Source organism: Pteropus vampyrus, unplaced genomic scaffold, assembly GCF_000151845.1.
Source record: "Pteropus vampyrus isolate Shadow unplaced genomic scaffold, Pvam_2.0 Scaffold202, whole genome shotgun sequence".
NCBI classification, from domain to species: domain Eukaryota; kingdom Metazoa; phylum Chordata; class Mammalia; order Chiroptera; family Pteropodidae; genus Pteropus; species Pteropus vampyrus.
The window spans coordinates 599,949-605,226 of NW_011888983.1; the positions used below are offsets into that span (position 1 = coordinate 599,949).

At 37.2% G+C, this 5,278-nt stretch overlaps 1 protein-coding gene across 1 annotated transcript in view; it reads left to right on the forward strand.

Annotated features, from left to right (window-relative positions):
- The window catches only part of KIF1BP (KIF1 binding protein), a 32,752-nt gene that overhangs the window by 9,040 nt on the left and 18,434 nt on the right, over positions 1-5,278 (forward strand). The window contains exon 2 of the mRNA XM_023537853.1: positions 4,364-4,478. Coding sequence (XP_023393621.1) covers positions 4,364-4,478 — 115 coding nt within the window. The remainder of the gene's footprint in view (positions 1-4,363; positions 4,479-5,278) is intronic.

Sequence of the window (5,278 nt, forward strand, 5' to 3'; positions counted from 1 at the left end):
GAGGCAGAGGTCTCAGGGAACCACCAGGGCTGGGTGACCAGTGTTAGCCAGGCTGATGGAGACTCCTGCGAGTGCAGCCTGGGTTGGGGGAGGGCTCAACAAAGGAACAATGGTTTCTGCCAGCACTTCTGTCTCGGAGAAAGCTGCTCCTCCAGCCCTTGGCCTAAAGCCAGGCAGTTTAGTTCCTCCATGTATGTCCCTGGCACCTTTTGAGGTGCCGCCCCAGTGCTAGAGCTCAGAGCAAGTGGGGTCTGTCAGTGAGTCTGTGCATGGGACCTGTGACTCCAGCAGCCCTCCATCTCACTCAGCTACTGGTTTTCACAGCCAGAAGTTATGGAAACTTCTTGGTACTGGAACCCTGGGCTGGGGACCCTGGTGTGGGACTGGGACCCCTCACTCCTCAGGGGGGGACCTCTGAAGCAGAGATATGCCTCCTGATTTTTAATTGTCACACTTGGGTGTGGGAGAAGCCTGTAGTGCATCTCTGTCCCTCTTAAAAGTCTTGACGTGTCGTCTTCTATACATCCTAAGTTATAGGACTTCTGTTCAGCTAGACTTCAGGTGATTCTCAATGATGGTTCTGTAGTTTAGTTGTAATTTTGTTATGACTGTGGGAGGAGATGAGTACATTTTCCTATTCCAATATCTTGACCAGAAATTATTCATTTTCCATTATTAAACCAAACTTTCATGCCTGTGATAAACTCCTCCTGGAGTTTTTACCAACAAAACTTGGGTAAACTAGTACCCTTCTTATACATTGTTGGACTCAATTTGCTTATGTTTTAACAGTTTTTGTATTTATGTTCATGAAGCTTATCAGACTGTAGTTTCCTTGTTATGTTTTTGGTTTAGTATGAAATGGGAAGTGTTTTTTCCTCTTCACTTTTCTGGAAGAATTTGTGTAGAGTCGTTGTTATTTCTTCCTTACATGTGTGGTAGAATTCACTTTTTTAAGCTGTTTTTATTTTATATTTAATTTTTTTCCCTACCTAGTCTGGTATCCTGAGAGTAAGAACATGATGATGCTCTGTGAATGATACACTACTTTCTGGTGTATTGTAGGATTTATTATTATTTTTTAAAAATAATTTATGTAGAATGTCAATAGCAGTTATCTCTATGGAGTAAACACTTAAAACACTAACACTATTAATTTTGAAAAATCAAATTCTAGATTTCTTGCATGGTCCTTGCCTTCAATATCTCAATAGGTTATGTATGATTCAAAAGAAAAACTTTAGTTATTTGTATACACACTCTAAGGTCTCTGCTCAGTTTAAGATTTATTGCTTCCTGTGGCACAGCCTACCCTGGATCTAGCACTAAATGCATCACCTTCCATAAATGCTCCATCAAAATAGAGCAGATGTGGCTAACCAGTTCCTGATACTAGGTAAATCTCTAGACCGTCTAGGCCAGGTACAGTATCCTGGGGTTGGGCTTAGTGGTGTCCTGGCCAAATGGAGTATCTCAAGGACTATCGTCAAAGGAAAAATAAAACTAGGGAATGAGAAAAGGTGACTTGTGGATCCATTTCTAAGATCAAGAAATAAATATTAAGGGTGATTATATCTGAGGTTGTGTAGTCAGAATAATCTGTAAGTTAGTAGTGGGCCAGAGCCCTTCAAGCTTCCTCAAGGGTCCTACAAAGGACCTCATAAGTAATATAGAGGAGAAAACTGCCCAATCTCAGTACATTATCACTATGATCTACAGTCCTAGGCACTGATGACTGATCAAGTCACTTAAAAAAAATTATAGAATAGATATAGTATGTGAAGCCTGAATACCAGAGATCTGTGTTCTAGGGGAATGATCAAGTCACCTTTAAACTATAGGGTTTCTAAACATTTTTTGTGCCATTATGCCTCTTTGCAGTCTAGTGAAGCCTATATTTTATAAAATAGAATAATGATTTTAAATGTATAAAATGTAAAGAGTTACAAAAAACCAATAATATTGAAGTTATCAAAATATTTTTTTTTAAAACAAATGTATGCAGTAATATATGTGTTTCTTTATTAACACAACACATTAAATAACACTATCCAGGGCTCCCTGAAAACTCTTAAGAATGGTAATGAAATTTCGGTTTGACAGTAATGATGCCCAATTCCCACACTATTCAAGGTACTATAATGAATTCAAGTTTTCAGATTGAGTCCCTGATCTCTCTTGGACTGTCTTTTACTGCACCAGTAAAGTGTTAGTGCTCTAACACTTTAGTGCTCTAACGAGCTCTGCCTGATCCAAATTCTAGGATTAGTTTGGAGATAGCTGGAATTGTTGTTCACATACTAAAACATCTCAACCATAAACCCACAACTGCCAGAAAATACGTTTAAGTCAATCCCAAACAGAAAGTTTTGACGTTCAAACTCAGTCTCTGCTTTCTGATAGCATTGGGTAGATTTGGTTAATGTAAACTTGAAGAACAAACAGAATGTATTCTCTCTTTCTGGATCTACAGAGTCAATGCCCATTTGCTTCTTGTATTAATAATTATTTACCTTTATTGATGCTAAAACTGATATCTTCAATTGTTCTCCTAAGAAGTGAATGTTAGCTAATGTTGACAGTGTTGTAATTTAAACCAGAGCTGCGGCATCTATATGCATAAACATTCTATCACATTAAACATCAATTAAACATCAGTTTCCGATAAAAAAAACTAATGATGTGTCTAATAATGTTCATAATTTTGAAGTAGCAGTAACTATAATATTTTGAGATCTGCAACTGTAATATAAAGATATTTTTCACTTCTATAGATCACAAAATTCCAGGTATTATAGTACTGTTGCATTTTGTTTCCTGTATTCGTAATTTAAAAAATGCAAAATTTTAGTAGGACATGTGAAAATAAATTTGTAATGTTTCTCTCATACACACAGACTCTCAATTCTCTTCATGGATACCCCGTGGGTCTATGGGCCCCAGGTTCACAATCTGCATTAAAAGTCTTATTTCCTTATCCTGTTCCCTTCCCTAGAGAAATAAGCAAAAGATGGTAGAAGCCCAGCCTCAGAAGTATACTTGCACCTGAAATACTTTCTCAAGGGAGGGGAGGCAGTCTCACCCTGTTGTCTCCAGCCTCAGAAGTATACTTGCACCTGAAATACTTTCTCAAGAGAGGGGAGGCAGTCTCACCCTGTTGTCTAAAAGGGAGCGAGGTGTCCAGTCTTGAGTTTTGACCGTCTAAACAAGCCTGATTTGCTCTGCACAGAGCCTGATAGAGTCATGTGGCAGGGGACAAACTGGCTTAGTTTTAAAAATGTTATTTAGGATATAATCCCAAATCTAATCAATTTCTCTTTAGTGTCTTCATGGTAGCAGAAGGAAGTTGGTGCTATGGAAATTAAAAGGAAGCAATCGATAGAAGAAAAGACACTACAAATGAATTTTTAATTGACTAGATATAAAGCTATATTATTTTAAGAATGCTGGAAATTATAAACATGTTTTATTGTTTGAAATGGTAAACATGAGAAATCTGACAACTGATGAGCAAAGGCATGTAGCATCTTCAGTTTTCATAACATATAATTTAAATTACTGGAATTTGAGAGCTCACCTACCTTTTTTCAGGTTTGAACTAAAAAATAACTTGAGAATGTTTCCTTTTTACAAGGTCTCTGGAGAAGACTGTAGAGATTTTGAAAGCATTATATGTTTCTGGCTTATCTTAAGGTCTCTGTATATCAGTTATATATTGCTACATAAAATTTTACCCCCAGATTTAGCATCTTGAAGAAAACATCAGGAATCTAGGCATTGCTTAACTAGTTGCCTCTGGCTCAAGGTCTCTCATCAGATTGTTGGCCTGTTGGGGCTGCACGTCTTGAAGGCTCAGCTTGTGGGAGGATCTGCTTCCAAGCTCACTCACATGGTCATTGGCAAGATTCAGTTCCTTACACGCTGTCGGTCCCAGTTCTTCGCTAGCTGTTGACTTCCCTCAGTTCCTTGCCATGTAAGTCTATCCATAGGGTGGCTGACAACATGGCAGTTGGCCTCCCTCAGAGAGAATAAGCGAGAGAGAGCACCCACAATGGAACCACAGTGTTCTCTAATCTAATCTTGGAAGAGACCTTATATTACATTTGCCATCTTCTGTGTCTTAGAATTAAGTCACTAAATCCAGCCTATGTAAGGGGAAGAGATTATACATGCCCATGAATACCAGGAGGCAGGAATCTAGGGATCCATCTTAGTAGCTACCTACCACTACATAAAGACAATATTATGAATAATTCATTGTTAATGAGACTCCAGAATTATTTGATAGGTAAATATTGACTTTGAAATTATGAAGTTACTTTAATTGGAAATTTATATTGTCATTATTTCTCTTATTTTTCAGAATAACCTGGGTATCTTGTGGTCTGAAAGAGAAGAAATTGGAACTGCACAAGCTTACCTAGAATCATCAGAAGCACTATATAATCAGTATATGAAGGAGGTACGTTGCATATTAGGTACATTTTAAGATTTGATTGAAACTAGTTAAGAACTGATATTAAGAATTCTTCACTCATAATATTAGTATATGACTCTTTAGTATGCTTAGGGACTTCTCTATAGAGCTGTCTAGGTGGTTATCTAATAGCTGAAATTTTACAGTACTTGCAGGCACTGTTATAAGTGATTTACAGATTTTAACTCATTTAATCCTCATGACAATTTACGAGGTAGTTACTTTGATTATCCTTATTTTAAGAGATGAGGAAATAGAAGAATAATGGATTAAGTGAGGCTGTGATTCCAACCCACATTATCTTACTCCAGAACCCATACTTTTAACCATTATACTCTTAGTAGTTGGACTTTGTCTAAAACATAAGTGAAGTGCTTTAAGAACTGTGTAGTCTAGAGAAGACTCCTGTATCTATACCAAAATGATGATAGCAGATAGAATGAGCCGTAAGCAGAATGCATAGACTGAGCATTCTTATTTGCTTTGTCAGTTTAATTCACTAGACATTTATTGTTTTACTATGCAAAATGCTAGGGAATCAAATATGAATAAAATATGGTCCCTACCCATCATAAGCTTCCCCTGGAGGGTAAAGATTGGAGCAAATCAACATGTTAATTACACCCACAAGGAATTTTAGAATGTACATTTAGACTCTGTGTTAATAGGCCCTTAACACTTTTGAGGAATATATCCCTAAATTAGAGAATTTTAAAAGTCATGGCTCTTCTACTTTGGTGTTATTTATAGCTTTCCTCTTAAAGTACTAAGAGGAACAGAGCACCACAAAGCCAAATTTAG